This window comes from Mus caroli, chromosome 6, assembly GCF_900094665.2.
Source record: "Mus caroli chromosome 6, CAROLI_EIJ_v1.1, whole genome shotgun sequence".
Lineage (NCBI taxonomy): Eukaryota > Metazoa > Chordata > Mammalia > Rodentia > Muridae > Mus > Mus caroli.
Genome location: NC_034575.1, coordinates 48,786,499 through 48,808,902, shown reverse-complemented (window position 1 = coordinate 48,808,902; position 22,404 = coordinate 48,786,499). Strand labels below are relative to the sequence as shown.

Sequence of the window (22,404 nt, the reverse complement as noted above, 5' to 3'; positions counted from 1 at the left end):
GGGTGGAATTCCAGCAGCATGTCCTGGGCAGCAGCATGACGACTTCTCTATCAACTGAGGTCATGATTTTGTCCTTTCTAGTAAGAATTTAGAGGGTTGGAGGGAAGGAGAGATCTGTCCTTCTGTGGCAGCCCAAAGGCTGGAGGCATCTCATTTACATGACACCTTAACTTAACTCTAAAGTTCTGATATTTCAAATACCTGTGATGGGGAATAGTTCTTTGCGTTAGATACCCAGGTTTCTTGTTACTGTGTGGTTTCTCTCTTCTAACGGACTCTGGCTTTTCACAATCTTCAGAAAATCATCTGCCAGCCAAAACCGGCCTGCTTCCTGAGAGAGGAAAGAAAGACCATGAGCCTGCTAAAAACTATTGATATTTCCACTCCTTGCATGCTACTCTGGGATTTTGAAGGCACCAGGGACCTGCACTGTCTCTTTAAATTTCCCTGAACTCCCCAGCTCAAAGGGTGGGAGACGAATGATCATATCCATGAGATACGGTGGCTGGTAGTGGGTAGCACAGGCTGGAAAACACCAAGAGTCTCAGGAAAGTGGCCAGCAATGCTGGAAGAAAAGGGCTGTGAGCGTGGAATGGTATGTTAGCTGACTTTGTCACTGTGACGATGTGTGTGAAATAATCTAGTTATAAGGAAGAAAGGCTTGCTTTTAATTCACAGTCTCAGCAGTTTCACTCCAAGGTCACTAGACCCTGTAGCTTTGGGGCCCATGGTGACACAGAGCATCATGACAGGCAGTACTGGAAGGAATAGGTTATTCATCTCATGGCATCTGGGAAGCAAAAGAGGAAGAACCAGAAAGGGGCTGCGGTGTCAGCATCCCACCTGGAAGATGTCACTGAAGACCGTGTATATTTTTGTTGCACTATTGTTAATTTGAGACAGGGCCACATGCAGCCCAGGCTGACTTCAAATTCTGCTATGGAGCCAAGGAAGATCTTGAATGCCTGATCCTCCTGTCTCCACCTCCCAAGCACTGGGAATAGAAGTGTGTGCCACTGTACCTCACTCCTCAGTGACTGTCATCAGACTCTACGTCCTCAAGGTTTGACCTCTTTCTCCCAGGCTGAGGAATGAGCATCCAATGCATGAAACTGGGAGACACTTAGGACTGAAGTGGTAGCAAATGGAGAGGCATCTATCAGTCTCATGAGGATTTGCAGAGCAAGGTGTGATCTCTGACAGTGACAACAAGATGGACAGAAGTCTGCATGGTGCAAGGCATACCCGTGGAACCGTTAGTTCTGTGGAAAGATGGAGAGCGAGATGGTGGCCTTTGTGAAGGGGCAGGCTTCCCTGAAGGGATTCAGAAAAGAATAAAGAATTGAGAGTGACTCCCTCGATGCATGTGTGTGTGTAACAAATGACATCACAGATATGAAAACACACCTTGTTTTTCCTCACAGCGCTAGTGATGGGTGAACAGACATCTTGCATCCTCTGTCCTCAGCCTAAGTCATAGTATGTGTGTGTGTGTGTGTGGTGTGTAGTGTGTGTAGTATGTGTATGTGTGTGTGGTGTGTGTGTAGCAAGTGTATGTGTATGTGTGTGATGTGTGTGTGTAGTGTGTGTGTGGTGTGTGTGTGATGTGTGGTGTATGTGCATGTGTATGTGTAGTGTGTGTAGATGTGTGTAGAGATCAGAGGTCAGCTTTGCTGTCAATCTTCGCAAGCCATCACTGTGTTTTTAAGGTAACCACTCTCATTGGCCTGCAGCTTGCCGATCAGTCTAAGATGGCCAGGAAAGCCCAGGGATCTGTCTCTAACTTTACAGCCCATGCCACCATGCCCAGCTTTGTACCTGAGTTTGTATGCTTGTACCAAAAGCATTTCCCAGCTTAGAGCTATGTTCCTGGTCCCTAGGGTGCACCCTTCAAGGCTTACTTGCTACAATCTCTGCAACTGCATTTGCACCATGAATAAAGCGCTGCCATGTCCCCAGGTGGCAGGAGAACAGTCAGTTTCTGGGCCAAGTGACAACAGGGTGCTGGGAGCATCTGACCACCAAGTAGCTAGTTCCTCCCGTTTAAAGACAAACACGGAACGTTGTATAATTTTACTACCAGTTGCTTAAAATAGTAGCACAGGAAGGAGGGTTTTAAAGCTGGGATATAAACTCCACCCCTCATTTTATGGCAGATTAACTAAATGCCCAGGTAACCTAAGACTTGCAGAAGAGCAAGTCAGAGAAGGCACTAGAACAGGTGCCCTGGAAAGCAGGGAGAGATTCCAACGGCGGGCATCCTCTGGAGGAGGTGTGAGCCAACCGTACACTTATTCACTGGCTCCTAGGAGAAGTGTTTAAGGCAGGGTGTTTGTAACAAGAGGCTAAGTCCCTCTAGTGGGAGGAGGGAAGCCCAGAGCAGCTGGAGGTTGGTTCTTAATCCCTTACCCAGTCAGTCAGGGCTGGGGATTTTTCTTTTTGCCTTCCTTAATGTGAAACTTACCGGTTAGGAGCCAGAAAAATTTAACTTGGGGATTAGCAGTCATGTTCCACACCCCGGGGATAAAGATACACTTTCCTAGGATCATATTATTTCATGGGGTTAGGCCAAACACTCTGGCACGATGATGGTAAGCCTATTCTTTCACTTGCAGCCCAGTTCAGTTGGAGCCCTTGCTTGACATGCCCGCGGGGACTGCTTGTCTTTGGCCTTCATTGGGACTTACCAAGGCCTCCAGCCCTTGCCTTTCCTTCACTGCCCAGCTGACTCTGCTATGGCCTATGGCCGGGCCCCTCTAGTTCCCTCACATTCACCCTTCAGCGACAGCTAGTGGCTGCCTGCACTATGCAGTCTGTGGTCCAGACCCTCAGTGGCTGGAGAAGGTCTCACGGGACCTCTTGGAGTTTCCCTTCCACACTGCTGAGCCTCATGGGAAGGTATGCGCCCTGGCTCAAAGGTGAGAATGAAGCCAGGAAGGGCTGAAGCCAGGCGACAAGGACAGTGCTGCCTTCAGACAGCGGACAAGTCCACACTGAGTTCCACTGTTGCTTCTAGGAAAGTGTACTTGTGACTTGACACCCAAATGCTCCCACTATTCGCTCTCAAGATAAACTTGTCCTAAGAAAAACTTTTAAAATTGAATGTAGCTATTATGAAATATTTCTTGGGGGGAAAAAAGCTTTTAAAAATCAGTTCTGTTCCGAATGCCTATCTTTATTGAATGAAAAGTTCATTGAGCTGTATAGATGTTGGGCCTGGTTAATTTTGGTGTGTGTGTTTTTTTTTTCCCCAATGATTTTTAATAATACAAACTTTATAAAATGCTTTTTTAAAAATCAGCTTAGTATAGCTACCAAGCTATCTTTTTGTGCGCTGCTTTTAAGTGTGGCTCAGATGCCTCAGCTCGAGACAAAGTGTATCTCTTTGTCCCTGTAGCAGGTTCCTGGTCCCTGAATGTTCATGCCCATTCACATACTGCTTTCATGTTCACCTTTTACTTGGCATTTTTTTCTTCTCATCTGATTTATTTGTTTTAAAGCATCGAAATGTTCTTCTGTGCCTCTCAAGGAAATACTCCTGATGAGGCTTTGGCCAACATTCCTGCTCACTATCTGCCTTACATCTGCCTTCTAGAGAGAGACGGGGCAGCAGCTGAGGTGCTAACTTCACATAAAGTCTCAGAACAAAGTCTTTAGAAATTGCCCAGAAGCTGATGCCAGACCCGCGTGTGTCCCTGTACGTACAGAACTGAGGCCCAGGGCTTTTGAAGTGAGCGCCAGAGCTGGACAGCACCAGAAGAGCAACCATGAAGGGACAGCCAGGGGGCCTGAAATAGGACTCACTGCTCAGCCACCAGCTTTGCAAGGAGACTCATTGGGGGTAAAACTATCCATGTGTAATCGTCATGGTTACAAGACGGTTTAGGGACCTTTGTGTCTCCTTTCACATCACGTGAAGGCACTGTAGTAAATATTCTGTACTTTTGGGAGTGAAGTTTTACTTATAAAGACATTGAAAGCAAATGAAAAAAAATCTAATTTAATAAACTCCAAATTCATCCTGTGTCAATTTTTGCCTTTATTTACTGTAAGACTGCAAGGTTTAAGAAGTGTGGAAAGTCTGTACAGTTTCTCGGAATGTAATTAATTGTCTGCGAAGAATACAAATCCCAGAAAGACACTCTGTCAAATTATCTTATCTTCCTCGTGATCTCATTATCCTACCAATTTTGTGTGGTTTCAGATTTCCCCGACGGGATTAAATCAGTGTGTTCTTCCTGATGCATAATTCAGGAGCCCTCGAAAATGATGTAATTACAAACCTCAGCTGGCAGATTGTGAATTGCGCTCACTGTCAAAACTGCCTGAAGCTCGGAGTCCTTTCAGAATAGTGGGCTGAGTGTGTCACGTTCCTACCTTATAGCCCTGGGCCGGCTATTGGATATCCACGCAATTACAGAGTTGGATGGGATCCAACACCACACACGGAAGCTGGGAAAGTGCAAGGTTTTTTTGATTTAGAGGGGTTTGGATGATGATGATGATGACGGTGAGATAGTTCTTAAAATAATAAAATAGTAGATGAAAGGGCATGTATAAGATTTTAAATTATTCAGGTGCAGACCTGATTTCATACATGAGAACAGTCCTGACTTACAGTCCTCCTGTGGGTAGAAGACATTTTGCATGGGTGCCTGTTCTAGGTTTATTATTTCCTACAAATTGAAATATCTTGTAAAGGTTCTCTAGACGTTACTCCTCAGCACCCACACTGCTCACTCCGGCCCACCCCGCCCCCCTCATCAACAGGCTTCCACCCATTCTGATCCCCAGCTCCCCTCCATTTGAATCTAGACATAGGAAGTCCACTAAAACCATGGGAAGTCTGTCTTCCTCATTCCAGAGGCCAACCTCCAGCCCTGCTCTACCATCCACACGCTTTCTGCTTCTAAATACACTTAAAAAGTCTTCTCATTCTTACAAAGAATAAAATGCACCAATCAAAGGAGACATGCAATTTTCTCTTTTACTGTAAGGTGTTCATAATTGTCAGGTAAATAATCTCCAGCAATTGCCTTTAGAGTAAGGTCTTAGCTATGTAGAAACTGAGGCCATTAACTCTGTTATTATTCTGTGGTACCTGACCTCAAGTCAGTAATGTCAGTGTATTTTGGCCTCCCTCACCAAAAACGATCTGTGAGGTTTCTGTAGATAGCTGACATGTTTGACTATAGCATAAAGACGTAATTTGATAATAAAGACAACAGGGAGCCCGGCCTTCCTACAGGAAGGCTCAGAGCCTCTCCAACCAGGTTATGGACAACAAAGACTCACTTCTCCGTGACGGTGATTCCTTTGCTTTGCATTGCATGTGCTTGTAAATGAAGCAGGTGTGCTGGGACAAGGTCTCAGCGGCTCTCTAGGGTACAATACTCTCTTGTCATCTCCTGAGAGCAGGCGGTATTCATTTACTCTTTTTCCTGTAGCTCATAAGAAAAGCAAATGGGTAGATTTGTTGTTGTTAAGAATCTTCAGCTTGAGAGATCAAAGGCTTTGAAATGAGATAAATGTAGACCCGGACCAAATGACATCGGCTTTGAAGCAACAGGTGGGGAGAGCAGCTTTGCACGAACCCAAAGAGCTCAGTCCGTGCATGAAAATGTTTTTGGACAATTCTGGTGAGGTTCACAATGGATGCTAGAAAGGACGCATTATTGGCTTTGTGAGTTACTCTGTGGAAATGCTCCGACAGATCAGGGGAATGTAAGGTAACATGAATTGGTACCACTCCCTTCTATTGAATTTGGTTGGCAAATTGGAATAACTGGCAAACTGGTTCCAGCTGGGTGTTGCTGGTTTCTAGAAAAGTTCTTTGCCCAGCAGCTCTCCAACAGGAGCCGTGTGGTAAATGATTAACCCTGTCATTGAAGACCTTGCATGCCTGCCTTTAAATACGACGGGTTTCAAAACTTAGAACAGAAAAAAAAAAGTATACAAAGTCACCTTAAGTCTTACAGTTTTAATAGTGCACACTAGACAGGCATACAGCTTTGGAGCCCTCGCTTAAGGCAATATGACTTCTCAATGCTTCTACCTGGGAGGATCTTCTCACCCCTTCACATAGGAATCAACCTAGAGTAGTACCCTAAAGTGCATTTCTCAACCACTAAAAGCAGCGCTGTCGTTTGCTCTCCAGAGTCCTCAGTAAGAACACGGTTTCCTTATTTGAGAAGCTGGAAGAGGGGTCACCTACTTATTGCCTCTGAAATACCCATCCAGCCTTGTCATTGCCACAGGTGACACCTCAGAATGACTTTTGTAAAAGCCAGCTTCCTCGGCAGTAGACATCTGTCCTTCCCACAAAAAAAAAAAAAAAAAAAAACTTACTCAGCCTCTGAGTCATGGAATTTTGAGGCCTCAGCTGACACTTCACTTTCTAGAACATATTAAATCTTGAAGGCCTTAGTCAACTGCATACTCTGAACTTGGGTGAAGCATCAAGTACTGGGTCTAGGGGTAATAGTGTTTTTCTCTCTCTGCGAAATCCCGGAAGCTTGTTCGGGCTATTGCTTGTCCTCCTGAGGGTCATCTGGAAAGTCAGCCTCCTCAGGGGACCTGTCTCCTTCAGGGAGCAGTGTGGCACGCATTTTCCTCTTCTCTTTGAATCTGCCAGAGCGTGAGATCTTCAAATTGCGCCGACTGTTGCCTGTTTTCTCCTCACACAACTTATCTGACCTGAGGGACTCTCCGGGGTCCCCAAGGACATTGGGGTGCTGATTTTCTGGCAAGCTGCTAGTCCGATCTGAGTGAGGTGGTGAGGGTTCCTGGCCAGTCTCTGGCCGAACCTGAGGCTGCACCCCCACTGTGACTTCCTTGCTTTTCTTCCTGGTCAGCGATTTCCACCAGGGGCTGGAGCCGCCACTGTCCGCCATGGCCCATAGGCCGAGCACCCTGTGTGAGAAAGGGCCTGGGCCAGGACAGCTCCTCTCTTTTCTGTGGTCTCTGACTCTTCACTCCAGCCCTTCCAGGCTTCTCCCACGCAGACTTGCTGGATGGGAGTTGAGGGAGCGCCCTGCACAGAGAAAAAAACAGAACTTGGGTTGGTCAAAGTAACATTCTACTCTCCTCAGAGTTGCGACTCATGGCAACTCTGTGACCACTGGCCACCTGCAGAACAACGCCTGATCTACAAGCTTGATCTCCTTGAACTCCCGACCTCAACCTTTGCCTTAGCTCCCAAGCAAGTGCAGTAGCTATCCAGTGGAGATCAACCTGGCTCCAGAGGAATTATGGGCTGGTCTGCCACTCAGCCTGACTGTATAAGGACCACTACAGGTGCCCACCTACCTACCCTACAACCGCTGCCAACCACTACATGTGCCCACCTACCCTTAGAACCGCCGCCCTTCAGAGGAACACCAGGAGGGGAATGTGTGGGTGTGGGGTGGGGAACCTAGCTTGTCCTGCCCATTACAGATGAATAAAGATCAGGTATTTTCTTTATTAGTGATTGAAGAGGGAGTTCCCAGCCCATTGTGGGCTAGACTATTTCTGGGTTGGCAGTCTTGGGTTCTATAAGAAAGCAGGCTGAAAGCTGGGCAGTAGTGGCACACGCCTTTAATCCCAGCAATTGGGAGGCAGGCAGAGGCAGGCGCATTTCTGAGTTCTAGGCCAGCCTGGTCTGAGTTCCAGGACAGCCAGGACTATACATAGAAACCCTGTCTCGAAAAACAAACAAACAAAGCAAAGCAAGCAAGCGGGCTGAGCAAGCCATAAGGTGCAAGCTAGTAAGCATGGCTCAAATTTCTGCAAAGTCTTTTTCTAGGATGAGCGGTGATGAGCAGTATATCCAAGTGAGAAAGCGGGGAGCATACATTCATGGTTGTGCTTACTTCAAACTGCTTCAAACCACTTCTGCCTTGTGATTTTCAGAGGCTGTCTAGACTTAACTTCCCTTGGAAACCGCCATCCCACTCTTCCTTTAACTCCCTAGAGTCAAATCTCCACACTGTTGGAAAGCCGCGGGTCCCAACCCTTCTTTCATAGTTCTCTATCTCTTGAGGATTTTACTTATTGTAAACCAAAGTCTTCTTGGTACTTTTCTTTGCTCGTTGCCTTTCCATCCTCCAAAGGAGAGGGCCCAACCAGGAACTTCAGAAAACCATTCTTCCCCAAACATTGAATAACGGAGCCCAGACACTCCTGATAGTGCAAGCCAGACTCTTGGCACACTTCCCGTGAGCGTGCTACTGGACACGGCCACCGCGAGTGGGCAGGGCTCGCGTGCGCCGCCCATTTCTAGGTTTCAGCTCCGCCGCTTCGCAGCCCACGCACCGCGCAGCTCCTGGGATTCGCCAGTGTGCAGGAGGGAAACTTGTGCGGCCGTTTGTTGTTGCAGGTTCTCCCGGAACTGCCTGGTAGAGGAAGTCTCTGCGCCTACGGGGAGGCGCCATCTCCTCCCTGGGGATGCCCTGAGGACTCACTCGGACTGGGGCTTGAAAACCGTAAAAGCGGAACCAGCTCAAAGTTCTTTCCCTAAGAAAGGCGCCCACACCCTTAGGCACCGTCAACGTTGGGGTCTACAAACGCCTTACTCCCTATTTTGCAGATCGGAAAAACAGCGCACCCCAAGGCATTTATTAATGGTGGTGGGCAGCCTCCCAACACTTTCTTTTCCACAGTGACCAACTTGGTGTGTACGGAAAGGCTTTGTGAGAATTGCGCAAGGAAAAGATGGCAAATAATGCAAAAGTAGGCAGATCACTGTACTGGGGCCTCTCCTCCGGCAGCAGGAGGAGGGGCACTGCGAAGCGCTAGACAGCGTTCCGGAGGGACTTCGTAGCGCCAGGGTCTGCCTTGTGAGACGCAGAGGGACTCTGGTTCACTCACCTGTAGGGGCTTTCAGGGCCACTGCGGCGCCGCGCCGCGCCGCGCGGGCTCTCTAGAACACGGAGGGGGCGTCTCGGGGTGCTTGAAGCTTAGTCCCGGTGTCCCTTATCGCTGACTAGGAGAGATGCAGGAATCGTTGTTGCTGATCTCGCCCAACACCCCGGACACTCGCACACTGTGGGAACAACCTGGGTTTGGCAGCACGGTCCGCTCAGGTGGCAGGGACTGTCAGATCCGCCGGGTGAGCCTGGTCAGCCTTTCCCGGTGGGAGTCTCACATTCTAGGGCGCGTCCTTTCTTCCCGTTCACTCTGCTCTCTGGCCTCAGCTAGACAGGACCTGGGCTGCTGACTCCGGCGCACTCACCCTTCCTGAGCGTCCGTAGGAACGCGCTGAGACATCTGCCCACCTGCAGGTGGTTGGCCAAAGGCCTGAAGACACCAGAACTGAGGAGGAGGGGAGGGTCAGGGTGGGACAGGAGGCGGCCGCCAGGCTACAGGTGCAGGTAGGCGTCCCTGCCCTTCTGGGGACCAGATTGGACGAGGTCGCAAACGTGGCTCCAGCCCTGCGGACTCTGATTGGAGAAAAAGCTGTGCTGCACCGCCTCCCTGCTCGCGGGTTCCGTTCTTGCGCTGGGGTTTGAGTCCAAGGCTTTCAAATTTTCTAACTCGGCGAGCTGATTCAAACTCTGTCATTGTTTGGGAGTTTCAAGCGCCCTTACCTAAAAGACTGAGAGTTGAGAACCATGTCGTTGCTGTCATCGGGCGCTATCCTAGTACTATAACTCACTTGGGTCAACTCACTTGGGTTAACTCACTTGCTCATCAGAACGCCCCAGGCCTGGGCACTATGGCTCACAACAGACCTGCAAAGAAACCATGGCTTTGCGGAGGTTAAACAGTTGTCCAGGATTGCCTGCTGAAGGGCAATCTCGAAGTAACGGGGTTGGAAGTTTGATTCCAGCTTATCAGCTTGTTAGTCTTGGGTTCTTACCATAACTGTCTATGCTACAAAGCATCTTTCGCATTTGGGCGACCACGCACCGACACCCATCCAAGCATATTACTCCAGCCCAGAGCCACTGAGAGGGTTAACCAATGGGCCCCAGCACCGTGCAAGGTGCTTTTGCTAAGTGGTTATTTGTCAAAACGGTATTAGAGGAGACATTTCTCTAACGAAGGCGAAGTTACAACTTGAAAGAGATTTGGGGGGTCTCTAGGCTTGCAGACATACAAGTAGGACCCTTTCTTTGCCTCTAAGGTAGGCAGTCCTGGCAGTTTGTCTGCTTTGAGCACTTTCTGCAAGACAAGCCTGGTGAGAGACAGATCACCAACCGACTCTAATCTCTTGCAGTAAGGATTTGATAGGCAGGCAGGAATTGTATAGCGACTTTCAATACAGTAGGGAAGAGGAAAATACAAGCACTTGGTTGGTGTCTTAGTTTGGATTCAATTAAATAATGAAAGATGAGCACACACTGTGTATTTGGAAATGATTTGTTTCTAACCAGAGATTAGAGAACCCTCCTCCCCCTTCCTCCCTCCGCCCCTTTCTCTCTCCTCCCCTTTTCCCCTCCTTCTCTGCCCCCCTTCCCCCTTCCTTCCTTTCTTTATTGGTGGAATTTCACTATGTAACTAAGACTGGATTCAAACTCTGGCATACCACCAAAACTGACTCTTGAGGTTAGTTTTAAAGTGGGGACACTGAACCATAACACTGGTACTTGATAAAGACTAGCTGCTTAAAAATGGAGCTTTCCGGAGGCAGATGTCATATGATGAGAAAAGCTTGTCTGGGGAGTCGCCGCCGCCACTGTTTATGGAGCTGGGACATGCCCTTGTGGAGCACATTGTTGAAAGAATGAAGACACCAGGAAAAGGACACTAGCTTGCTGAATGGCTTTTCATCTAGTGTGGTTTTCACAAAGCCACAAGCATTTTCTCAATAAACAGATCCTTCGTTTCTCAATAAGATAGCTCCTCAAATACATTCAGCAATGTCAAATGTCTCTGTTATGTCTCCTGGGTTGAGTGGAAGCACCTTATAAATGAGAGAACCACTACATGGGGGTGAATATATTCATAGAAAGGTAAAGTGTGTGTGTGTGTGTGTGTGTGTGTGTGTGTGTGTGTGTGTGTGTGTGTGTGTGNTGTGTGTGTGTGTGTGTGTGTGTGTGTGTGTGTGTGTGTGTGTGTGTGTGTGTGTGAGAATGGAGTCATGAAAAGCAGGGTAAACAGCAGCTAAGAGAGCCTCAAGGTGTGAAGGATGCTGGGCTTCTCAAGGCTCAAAGGGCAGGTGGGTGATGTAAGCACAGAGTGTGGCTGGGCAGACCTGGGAGGTGACACTGGGCAGCTGAGTAGGACACAGACTTTCAATGGCAGCTGGGACTGGGGCCAATGCAGAGTCTTAACAGTTGCTTTCTTGGCAAAATAAACGATCACCCACTTAAGGAATGAGTTTCTAGAACTGGGTGCTAGGAACTAAGGTCTTGGAGACCTTGCGGAATCTTGGAGTTTAGAGCTGACATTTTTGCTCAGCAAACCTGAAATTTCTGGAGGCGCTGGGAAACTGATCATGTCATTATATCTCTCCAGGAGGGGTAGGCTTGGGAAGGAATCTGAACAAATGCTTAAGGAATACAGCCGATCATACCAGAGAAACCAACGTACCCTGCACTCATCCCAGAGAACTGTGGTGTGTCTTGGCTTTGTTCTTCTTACCCTTGCTGATCTCACGTTCATATCTCCTGTTCTTGTCCTTTCCTTCTTTCTTTAGCTCCACGCCTTTCTCCTTTTCTTCTCCATCTCTATGGTCACCCCTGCCCTTTGACAGTTAGACATGCCTTTTCCTTCACAGCCTCCAACTTTGGGTTTGCGTCAGTGTTGGATTCGTTTAACCTTTTGAAGCAAGCTTTACAACCAGGCATTTCATTTCCCTGCCAAGTTACTGGGTTATCTTTAAATGTTCCTTACTTAAGGTTTTTCTAAATAGTTGATCTAAGCAAGGCCAGCTTTTGTGCAGAGTCTGCTCTCTCTCTCCAGGCTAGTTCTGCACCAAGCCTTTGAGCCAGCCCACTCCTCTCTCCTTTCCCCCATGTGTCCTGCCATCAGGTTACAGGTTTGAAACTCATAGTTTCTCTGTTCTCCCCTTTTCACAAAGCAATTTCATGGAGAATGCTGGTGATAGGAACTGGCTAGGGCTTCTTCTGGCTGGTCTGCAGGGCAGGGGTAGTGGGGTCTGTGCTGGATCTTTCTTCTAGCAACAGATCTCCTTGGCTCACCTTCTTGATTTTCTTTTCACTTTGCTGAAGATGGAATCCTGGGGCTTGAGCATGCTAGGCACACAGTACCTCTCTCTACTCACTAGCCTGCCTTCCTTCTTGTTGAAACCAACCAACTATCTTTCTTGTCATCCTGGTTCTCAGATGAAACCAACTCTCTCTCTCTCTCTCTCTCTCTCTCTCTCTCTATATATATATATATATATATATATATATATATATATATACACACATACATATATACATGTATGTATATACACACATACATATATACATGAATGCATGTATACACATACATATATGTATATATTCAAATATATACACAAATATGTATACAGAAATTGAATTGTTAAGAGCACACGCTGACACTCTCCTCTTGCCTATGTCAATATCATTGGCTATCTCATAATATGTTTACTATTCTGCATCCTCATCCTTCCCTCCACTGCAGCTCCTTCTCTGTCTTCCTTCCCATTGATGATCTTACAGCAAGCTCTATTCATTCATTCATTCATTGCTTATTGCTGTCCTGATGAGATCAATATCACGCCAGATGCTATCTGTATGTTCTTTCTTTCAACCCTAAGAACAATGGGTAGTTATTACAGAGAATGTAAGTGGTACTTTGGGTAGAACACCTTGTGATGGTGGAGCCAGGATGCAGGATGAGGCAGGATGAGGATGCAGCTCTGACTTCAGAGCTGGAGCTTAGACACTATGATTTTAGATCTCTTGAGATTCAGCCTTGAGTCTCCTTCTGGGCATCTTTGTCTTACTTGTGGCCTGAAAGACCATTTATAAAATAAGTCTTGAATCTATCTTCAGCTCTGTCCCTCTGAGTTACAGTGCTCAGTATTTATGTGGCTCTTTGATACTCTGTCATCAAGTCACATCGTAGTGTTTTGAGTGAGAAGTGTTCCCTAGAGTCCTGGGCATTTGAACATTTGGTCCCCAGTTTCTGGTGCTGTTTGGGGGACGTTTAGATGATAAATCCTTGCTAGAGGAAGAATGTCACTGGGAATGGGCTGTGAGACCTTAAATCCTCATGCTTTTGCCAGTTTGTTCTCTTTGCTTGATGCTTCTAACTCAAGCTGTGAGCTCTTAGCTCCTGGTCCTGCTGCCGGGCCTGCTGCTTGTGTCCATAATGGATTCTTATCGTCCTGGAACTGTAAGGTCAAATAAAATCTTTCTTCTCTAAGCTTTGACCATGGTGTTTTATCACAGAAATGGAAGGGTGACCGACACACACATCAATTTAAATAAATGAAGCAGGATTTCTCAGCATCATCTCTCACATCCATTATTTGCTCTTATTCCAAAAATCTCATGTCCAAATGACTCTGTATAATAGTGCAAGCCTGAATACAGGGTCTCAGTCCATTTGGGCTGCTATGACCATGTGCCAAAGACTAGGTGATAGTTACTTTGTTATCAACATTCCTGGATTTAGCATTACCTAAGAGATACACTGTCCCAGATGGTACCAGCTCATTTAAAACCAAATAAAAATTAGGGAAGGAGAAAGTGAACAGACCACCAGCATTTTCCTCTCTCTGCTTCCTGACTGTGATGTGATGTAATGTTTTACAGTCTTACCACCACGATGTAATGGTTGGCTTTTTGTTTGTTTGTTTGTTGTTTTTCTGTCAACTTGATTCAAGCTAGAGTTATCTGGGAAGAGAAAACTCAGTTGAGAAATGCCTCCATTAGACTGCCTATAGACAAATCTGTTAGACACTTTCTAAATTGATGTGGAAGGGACCAGAATACTGTGGACAGTCCAAGCATTTGAAAGTTTTTAAAAAATTAATGTTTAAAAACAAATTTTAATAAGTTTTAAAAACATCTAAGCCTATAGGCAGGACTGTTCCTGGTTGGTATAAGAAAGCAAACCAAGCAAGCTTTGGGGGAGCAAGCCAGTAAGTGGGGTTTGTCCATAACTTCTGCCTCAGTACCCAACAGGTTCCTGCCCTGACTTCTGTTCATAATATGCTATAAAGTAGCACAAATCCTTTCCTCCCCTGGTTGCCTTTGATCCTGATCTTTACCACAACAATTGAAACCTAACTTAAGCCACAGGATTTCCCCACTGTGCTGGGCTATGTTTTCAAAACTGTCTCTATCCTTTTTGTTACTTTATTGGGTTCTTATATCTCCCACTCCTCACTACTCCAACCCTTCCAACCCTCCAACACTAGGTAGGAAAGAAAGAAGATTAGGGGAGAAATGGGGCACTGATCTCTTTAGACTACATCCTGCTGGTTAGGAGCATTGAGTTCCTTGAGGCAAATCCAATCTTCATGGTCAGGATATCCAATTTCTTCTTCTCTTTGATCAAGACTACTTGAGAGACCACCACCACAGCAGCCAGCAGCAGCAGGGGGAGCAGCCACTGCCACAGGCCCTCTCTGGGCTCTCCCATTTATGTACCCTCTCCAGAGTCCCCTATCTGCAGCAGCCAAAAATCACACCCCTCCTAGAGCATGAGACAAATCAGAATTAGTGGCTGTGGAAAGTGTTAAGCAGCCTCATATCCCACACCTGAGATTAAAACAAAAACATATTCATGTAACATTTGGGGTTTTTAAGAAACCAAAGTTCTCACTACACAAATTCTAAGCCAAAATAGTCCCATCTTGCTTTAAGTTGATTTCCTTGCGTATTTTGTCACAACAAATAACTAATGTAGTAACTAATAACTAATAACAAATAACTAATGTAGTAACTAATGTAGCTGGGAATAGGAGCTAATGGAACTAGAGTTTATAAATGCTGAAAATTTATTTCTCACAGTTCTGAAGACTAAGAAATTCAAGGTCAAGGTGCCAGCAGGACCAGTATTTGGCCATCTTTCTGGCTCATAAATGGCTCTTCAGGGACTCCTTAGGGTTCTTTATAATAATTCTAGGGTTCCTTAATTCTGTCTATGGGAAAAGGTCCCACTTCTTCTGTTTGCTTTCTGACCCCACGTGGACCAAAGCCTGTCAGCTTGGTTCTCAGTGTCCCTTCACTCCCCTGCCACCCTTCACTTCTGTTTCTCTTACAATTCTAAGCCATCATTGTATTTCAACTGGACTCATAAGAATAACCTATCTGCAAAACCTCTCCTGTGCTGTCCCTGGTCCACCCTGCATGCACACAGTACCCAGAGTGGTCACTTAACAACAATCTCTATGCTTACAACCCCTCAGTAGTGCCTTCTTGCATTTTGGATAAAGAATTGTTATGACCCGCAGGCCCTACATGGCACAACATGGTCACATGACACCAGCCTTCAGCCACTTCATTCTGTTCTTCTCAAAAGTCTCTGCCCTTCAGTCACACTGACTTCTGTCACTCTAGTGAAATCTTTGTGACAACTCACAAAGCCACGTTGATAGAAATCTTACTAAGTCAAGGTTGCTGGAGTTACTCTTCGCCTCTCAGTGGCGTCCATTGAGCTTTCTTTGCTCTGAAGTTGTTACACCTTATAAACTCTGCTGTAGAACAGGTTTCTCCAAAATAGATCTATATTAGTCACTTGTCCTGCTGCCACACAGAATACCTGATAAAACGACTTACCGCATAATTCCAGGGTACAGGGTTCTTCCTGGCAGGCGTCTTAGTTAGGGTTTCTATTGCTGTGATAAAACACCACCACCCAAAGCAACTTGGGGAGGAAAGGGTTTATTCAGCTTACACACCTCAAGTCACAGTCCAGCACTAAAGGAAGTTAGGGAAGGAACTTAAAGCAGAAGCCTGAAGGCAGGAACTAGAACAGAGACTGGTGGAGCGCTGTTTATGGCTTGGTCTCCATGGCTTGCTGAGCCTGCTGTCTATACAACTCAGGACTATGTACTCAGGGACAGTTCCCCTCCAGCCCTGGGGGGCTGGACTCACCCACATCAGTCATCAGTCAAGGAGCTGCCCACACAGGCTTGTCCACAGGCCAATCTTGAGTGGGACCTTTTCTCAGCCATGGGTCCTCTTCTTCTTGAATAGCTCTCGCTTGTGTCAAGTTGACCAACAAACTAACCAGGACAACAGGGAGGGCATGGTAGCTGGAAGGGAGCTAGCTGGGTACATCATACTCTAGTCAGGAAGCAGAGAGGGATGGATGCTGCTGCTGACTCTCTTTCTCCTTTCCATTCAGTCTATGGAATGAGGTGCTCATACACAGGCTAGATCTTCCCTGATTAACCTAATCTAGATATGCCCAGACATTTGTTCCTATAGTGGTTCCGCATCCCCTCAAATTGACACACACACACACACACACACACACACACACACACACACAAACACACACTATGTGGTTGTTTGCAAGCACTAATTATTCAGAAGTTAATCAGAAGCCTGTGTAGGTCTATTTATTGCCTTTTTTTCTGATAGTTCTCATGCATAGAGTCTTATTTCCTGAATATTACACTTTGTTCTTTGATTTCCTTAGTTCTTGACTGTTTAAGGTACAAAAATTGTCTGACTTCCTTTAACAGGGACTTTTCAGGAGCTCATGGGAGCTAGCGTCCAGGAGCCCTGGAGGTTCACGGGCCAGGGTTGTTTTAAGGAAACAGATTCATGAGACTCATGTGAGCAGGAGTCTGCATTCAACTTCTCTGGCACGGGTCCATCAATGCTCTTGCTCTTCAGCCCCATTCCTGTCAGTCTTTTCTGTTCTTTTGTAACTTAACCATGCATGCAGACCTGTGGGAAGATGAGCAGAGGGATCTTTTGCTATGCCATGCTCCCACTGAAGTCATCAGGCCTCTGGGGACTCGGAGTTAATGAGGACAGCATCTTCTGTTAATCTTTACCTTGGGTAAGTCCCTGGCTTGTGAACATGGCCTCTTTTCTTCCAGAAGCTACCAAGACAGAGAAGTTGTTTCTGTGCTCAACTCTTTCCGAGGGGAATCCATTCAGCTACCTCCTCCCACTGAGGGTACGTGCTTTAATTATATCACACGTGTCTCCCTTGGTGTTCACCTTCATCACTTGGACTTTCTTGTTCATTTATTTGTTTAACCACATGACTCCTTTGCTCGTAGTAGCCCTATTTTACGCAACCATCATTTACACGACACCTGCTGGTATCAAGTGTAGTTCTAGAATCAACTCTTAGCATACTATAAATCTCCCCTTTCCTAAAAGCCTCATAGCACAGACATTGTCTTGGTACAGACCTTGAGGCATAAAGAACTTACTACTTGGTAGAGATCACAAAGCTGGTTGGAGTCCTAGCTGGCATGTGACCCCAGGAAGACTGCCTCAGAGTGCAGGGACACAGTTCACTACTCCACTATGGGCCACTGAGGAGCCTTTGCATCTGACATGGTGCCGTGCAGTAATACCCACAGTACTGCTGCCTGAGTGATCGATAAGGAGTCTCTGATTATAAAATGATTGATTTGGGAGAAAGAAAAGCAATAAAGCAGCAGTGAGAAGCACCTTTCAATTCGTCGTTTTGGGCGACCACAGGCTGCTTTCTCTTTAATTCTGAATGTGGTTGGTAGAACCAATCTAGCTTTTCGTTTGTTTGTTTCTGTTGCTAGCACATTGGAAGAAAGCCATCATGTTGAAATAACAGCAGAGAGAAACGGTTTAGGGGGTAAAATTCAGGGGCAATACATTAGAGGGTTGTTGTTGAAGCTTTGTCAGAAACTGTTAAGGAACTCAGAGCAGGACATTCCCCAGCAAGGCTCACAATAAGACATCTGAGCTTGCTCAGAAAACAAAGAGAATTCACCTTTATGATTTGCCAGAAAACCATTGATGTGGGTGGGAGTCATATGCTGTAGTTTAAGGCAAGATTCTCCTCTGGTTACCTGATTCCAGCACAGGACTGGTGCCTGGTTCCCTGTAAAGGTCACCTGTTTTCTACTGTTGTTCCTGTCCCTCTGCGAAGTGTCAGTTCCGTTATGCTCTGTCTGCCTGGCTGCATTTTCGCTTTTGTGGTTAGTTGGTGTGCCGGCACTGTGCGTCACATGGGCACAGCCGAGGCGGTTATCTGATGATAGGGTAACCTGATGCATGATGACCTCTTGGTTTCCTCCCTCTAACAAGGCCACTGTCAAATGTTGGAAATAGCAATCCACAAGGAATCTCTGCTCTCCTTCATTCAGGCTGTCAGCGGGGGTTAGTGAAGTTTAGGGTGCTCGTGTGTCATCAGGGCAAGCACAGGGGCATCTACTCTGCATACTTCCACTTAGTGAGCATCCAAGCTTGTGTGCTTGTGTGCACAGAGGCCATTTCATTTACACAGCAAGGGGAAGCACCTTAGTGACAACTGCATAGCCTTTGTAATAACAGTAAACCAAATCTCACTACGGGTGTCTCACTTTTAGTGGCCAGAGCCTCTATGAGAGATGGGCAGCCTCGGTCTCACAGGTTCATCCTGAAAGTTGAAGCAATTTCCTTAAGGTCACCAGACTTAGAGGTGGAGCGATTTTGAATAGATGCCAGTTAGTTTGAGTCTCGGACAGTGTTTTCTCCATATGCCTACTCAATAAACCTTTGTTGTTATCAAGGCTATTTTGTCAGAAGAGTCCAGTCATACTTCAAAAATTCTGATTGGTTCACTAGCTTCTAACTTTCCTTTTCATACAAGCTAAACCACAGGTGGGTGCTTAACTAGAGATGCCTTTGGGGATCACAGAGACCTCAAAACAGAGCACAGACCAACTCTGGGAATTGTAATATTGTGAGTTTCTTGCACAAAAAACTTGGTGGTTGGGTTGGATGCTAGCTGGGTGGCGTTGGGAAAATGCCAAAAACCTTTCCAGGCTCTGCTTTCCTTATATGTAAAGTGGGGACAATTCTATTCACTTCTTTGTGCAGTATCGAGGTTGGAAGTAGACAATATACTCATCAGTCCGTATAGTAAAGTCCCAGTGAGTGCTTGGCTTTTCTGTGACTACTTTCTTTTATTGGCAGAAATCAATTAGTTAACCAACTAACCAACCAATTAACCAACCAACCAACCAACCAAACAAACAAACAAACAAACCATCAATCAATTCCAAAGTAATTTTGAAAGTAATATCAATGTCTTATAAAATACTGTCAATATTATTGGACGTGGCCAGTTCCTGCCCCCAACGACATCATTTACTGTGGAATATGTAATTTATGAGAATCCACTCTGAATCACGCTGCTTTTAGGAGCATCCTCAATGACTAAATCCAATCAGGCAGAAGGTTTCTGTGCATGATTCAGGAAGGCTCTTTATCTCTGAGCTCAGAAATCGCATTACATCGTTAAGAGAGGAAGTGCGCTGGGGTAAGCCTGGAAGCATCGATACATGAAAGGAATGACAAATGGCAAGTGGACATCCTCAGGAGGAAGGTCACCAACAGGCTGTGGTCCAGGGTCTCAACAAATAACCTGCATCACTGAGTCACACTGGAAAAGGAAGGGGCCTGTGGAGTAAAGTCTCTGATAGCTCATTTAGCATGCCTCTCTTTTGTTCTCAATTTATCAAAATAGTATATGCATATACATTTTAGAGCTAAATGTTACTACAGTGTTTATAGAAAACCACAGGGGTTCCTGCTCCTTGGGGCTAGAGAGAGAGCTCAGTGGTTAAGAACATATACTGTTCTTGAAGAGGACCCAAGTTCAATTCTTAGCCCCTACCATGGGTGGCTCACACCACCTATAGTGAGCATATACCCTTACATAGACCTACAGATACACAAATAACTAAAAGAATAATTTTTTAAAATCTCTGAAAAAGAAAATTACACCTTATCTCACCGTAGTCCTTCCTGTAATTACGCCCCCCTGTCTATGATAATTTTGACTTTATGACTTTATTTTGGTATGCACAGCTCTCCATACCTCTAAGCAGCGCTGTGGCATTGCATTTTCTTTTGATTTACCAAACACTAGACAGTCCTAGCATGACAACTGAGAACATAGCTCACTTACGCCACGGTGACTCTCTTTCCCTTCCTTCTTATTCCATCCAGAGATTATATCACAGGTTTGGTTTAGTTGTCTATTCCGTGTTCATACTGAACCAGTGCAGATATGGTTTAGGTTAAACATTTAAATCTATACATATACAGACTTACTATCTTAGTTTCTTTTCATATAATTTCTGATTGGAAAAAAAATTCTATTTGCTTACCATGTCTCTTTCCACCCTTCCAGTAACTTCTTTGTGTTTTGCATTGTGGTTTGAGTCTGACTGTCTGCCTTGGGCTCCTGTGTTCGAATAGCTGCTCATCAGCTCATGGCTGCTCTGGTGGAAGTTTGTGGTAGGTGGGGGTGCTGGGGATGGGCCTTTGAGGTGATTTAACCTCAGGCCACTTTAGCCCTTCCACCTCCCCTTTCCACAACAGACTTTCCCCCAGGAAACTGTGAGCCCAAATCCCTTTTTACTGCATTTAAGTTATTTTTATCAGCTACTTTGTCACAATGGTGAGAAAAGTAATCCCCACAGTGTGCTTCTTTATGCCTAATCACAACAACCTGTGGGTCCCTTGGGGTTCCTAGGAATCCTCTTGGGAGCCTCCATTGCTTCATCCTAGATTGACTTTTTCCTGGCTGCCTGCACACACTGCCATGGGGATGCCTTGAGCTGTACTCCATATTTCCTGGATTGGAACTTACTTCTTTCTTGGGGTACCCTTTTGCTTTGGGGGAAGTGTATCAGCAGTTAGAGTGGTATCATGAGACAAGGCAATAGGACTGGCTTCAGTCTCTACTACAGTACTCTAGTATCCCTGCTTGCCCTCCATGTTTGCTACTAGCTGTCCTCCTGCAAGAGGAAGCTGGACTGGGTAAGGGAGCTGCAGGCCAGAGATCTCCAGTGGAATCCAGATAGAAGACCCCTGGCCCTCCACCAAGGGTGATGCAACACCAGATTCATACCATCCACTCAGGATTTCATCAGAGACAAGTAGCTTGTTGATGCCCCATTCAGTCTATTGAAATATGGATTTTCTGCCACTTGTAGTAGGAAAGGAGACATACAGAAAGCCATAAACCTCTATGGGTCAGTTCCATAGGTAAAGCTTGATCACATCTTCCTCCTTCCCTGAGACATAAACTCGGACTCCTGCACGCTAAGCAAATGTTCTTTTAGTGAACTATACCCTCGGCTTTGACTTAAAATAAAATAGGTAAAGAGCCAGACACATAATTCTTTAAAACACCATTCTAAAAATATATTACATATTATGGGGTAAAACAACTCCTTGGGCAGTGAGAATGGCTTAGTTTTTAGACATCTATTTACTGTATCACTGTGTGAACAGCGGATGGAGAAAACGGAAGCTCCAGAGATGACAGAAAATGGCATTTAATGAAACCCCACTAGAGATTGAGTTTTAAGGTGTGCTCTCATGGGGCCAAGCAGGGAGATTCAGTGATAGAATGTTCATGGGGAGGAACAGTAGCTCCGTTGCTGAGGAGCAGACACTCCAGAGAAACGTGCTGAAGACACAATGGAACAGTCTGTTCCCTTCCCAGCACACCTGGCAGTCATGGTTTTAGTTTTCTAGTTGACATCAACACAAATCAAATTTGAGTTGATGTAAATTTAGTTGTGTAAAAATTACAACATCTATCACATTAAATGTAGGCATTTTCTACATGTTCTCACTAAAGCCAGAAGGAAAATGAGACTGTTGTCTTCACTGGAGGTCCATTCCTCTGGAGAAGTGGGAAAGATGAAGAAGGAGGAAGAAGAGGAGGAGGAAGAAGATGAGGGGAGAAGGAGGAAAAGAGGAAGAGGAAGAGGAAGAAAGTATGAGAACTGGGAAGAAAGGAACAAAGTTGCCTAAATGGGTATTCCATCCAATGATGCAGAAATCTAAGATGATAGTTAGACAAAAGTATAAAAATTAATGAGATTATCCAGCAGGATGATTGTTAGACATCAGATATATATACTCAATATCATTCATAACACCTGATAAGCTATTAAAAATAGCAGGACTCGATGCTTCATACCTGTAATCTTAGCACCTGGGAGCTTGAAGTGGGTGACTGCTGTGAGCTCAAGGCTAGTTGAGGCTATAGAATGAGAACCTGTCTCAGAAACTATTGTGACATGAGAGGTGAGGTGACCAATTAGATACAAAGGAAGCTCCCTCTTTATGACTCTAGATCCATCCCACCCCTCCCCCATTTTTCGATCAGATTGTTTGTTTTCTTGAAGTTTAGGTTTCTGAGTTCTTTGTATATTTGAGATGTTAATTCTCTGTCAAACATACAGCTGGCAAATAGTTTTTTCTTGTTCTGTAGGCTACCTTGTCATCCAGTTGACAGTTTCCTTGATTGCACAGAAAC

At 45.7% G+C, this 22,404-nt stretch overlaps 1 protein-coding gene across 3 annotated transcripts; it reads right to left on the bottom strand.

Annotated features, from left to right (window-relative positions):
• Positions 1-253: 253 nt before the first annotated feature.
• Prr15 (proline rich 15) lies at positions 254-22,125 on the bottom strand. Of its 3 annotated transcripts, XR_003836883.1 has the most exons (3): positions 8,851-9,299; positions 5,296-7,033; positions 254-331 (listed from the first exon to the last, which is right to left on the bottom strand). XR_003836883.1 is itself a non-coding variant. In XM_021165460.2 (2 exons), the coding sequence occupies exon 2, from the start codon at positions 6,891-6,893 to the stop codon at positions 6,525-6,527; it is 369 nt and encodes a 122-aa protein (XP_021021119.1). In that variant the 5' UTR covers positions 6,894-7,033; positions 22,066-22,125; the 3' UTR covers positions 4,930-6,524. The 3 variants fall into 3 exon arrangements, 2 of the variants coding, with proteins under 2 accessions (XP_021021119.1, XP_021021120.1); XM_021165460.2 differs by lacking the exons at positions 254-331; positions 8,851-9,299 and adding an exon at positions 22,066-22,125 and having other exon boundaries at positions 4,930-7,033; XM_021165461.2 differs by lacking the exon at positions 254-331 and having other exon boundaries at positions 4,930-7,033.
• Between the last annotated feature and the right edge of the window lie 279 nt (positions 22,126-22,404).

Bases quoted from the DNA above. Each gene is read 5' to 3' on its own strand.
- Prr15 (XM_021165460.2), bottom strand. From the start codon at position 6,893: ATGGCGGACAGTGGCGGCTCCAGCCCCTGGTGGAAATCGCTGACCAGG.